Source organism: Sceloporus undulatus, unplaced genomic scaffold (genome assembly GCF_019175285.1).
Source record: "Sceloporus undulatus isolate JIND9_A2432 ecotype Alabama unplaced genomic scaffold, SceUnd_v1.1 scaffold_38421, whole genome shotgun sequence".
Classification (NCBI taxonomy): Eukaryota; Metazoa; Chordata; class Lepidosauria; order Squamata; family Phrynosomatidae; genus Sceloporus; species Sceloporus undulatus.
The window spans coordinates 1-1,118 of NW_024841331.1; the positions used below are offsets into that span (position 1 = coordinate 1).

At 39.4% G+C, this 1,118-nt stretch overlaps 1 protein-coding gene across 1 annotated transcript; it reads right to left on the reverse strand.

Annotated features, from left to right (window-relative positions):
* Positions 1-5: 5 nt before the first annotated feature.
* On the reverse strand, positions 6-956 carry LOC121918795 (gastrula zinc finger protein XlCGF71.1-like; the record flags this gene model as incomplete). The annotated part of the gene is made up of 1 exon (XM_042444782.1): positions 6-956. A coding segment is annotated over exon 1 (696 nt), but the record flags the coding sequence as incomplete, so codon positions are not given.
* Positions 957-1,118: the final 162 nt, after the last annotated feature.

Sequence of the window (1,118 nt, forward strand, 5' to 3'; positions counted from 1 at the left end):
AGGTATGAATTCTGAGCAAAACATTTACCACATTCTTGGCATTTGTATGGTTTTTCTCCTGTGTGAACTCTCTGATGGATCAAAAGAGCTGAATTCTCAGTAAAACATTTCCCACATTCCTGGCATTTGTATGGTTTCTCTCCCGTGTGGATTCTCTTGTGGCTTAGGAGGTTTGAATTCTGAGCAAAACATTTACCGCATTCTTGGCATTTGTATGGTTTTGCTCCTGTATGGACTCTTTGGTGCTTCACAAGGACCACTTTATGAGCAAAACATTTTTCACACTCTTGGCATTTATACGGTTTTTCGCCTGTATGGATACGCTGATGCTTCACAAGGTCTGCTTTCTGAGTAAAACATTTTCCACACTCTTGACAATTATATGGTTTCTCACCAGTGTGAACTTTCTGGTGGGTCACAAGATGAGACCTTTGGCCAAAACATTTTCCACATTCTTGACATTTGTATGGTTTCTCTCCCGTATGCACCCTCTGATGAATCACAAGGCAATCCTTTCGAGCAAAAGATTTGCCACACTCCTGACAAGTGTAGGGCTTGTCTCCTGTGTGGACTTTCCAGTGGCTCATAAGGTCTGTGTGCACTTTCAGATGTGCCATAAAAAGTGAATTATAAGCAAAGCACATCCCACACTCCTGGCATTTGTGTGGTTTCTCTCTGGTGCAGACCTCTTGGTGGTTCATATCGTACAATTTATAAGCAAAATCTTTCACAGAAATGTCCCATCTAAAGTGTTTTTGTCCATCATGGAGTCTCTTGTGAGGCACAAATGTAATATTTTTGGGAACACATTTCCCAGATACATTGCCAATGAAGGGCTTTTCTCCTTTACAAATTTTCTCTTCTGAATGCTGGGCTTGCTGGAAGTGGGTAAATTCCAGTTTTTGCCTAGAACATTTCCCATATGTAGCACACACATATGTTTTGCTTCCATTTTCTGTTGTGAAGAAGAAAAACAGAAATAAAAAAATTAAAATTTGAGTGAAATAGAATTTTCAGGGTATAAGAAAAAGATGAAAGCCAAACAAGCCTAAACACAAATGAATCCTCAGAACAAAAGAAGAGATATTATACCCTCTCTTATGGCTGAGGTCAAACTA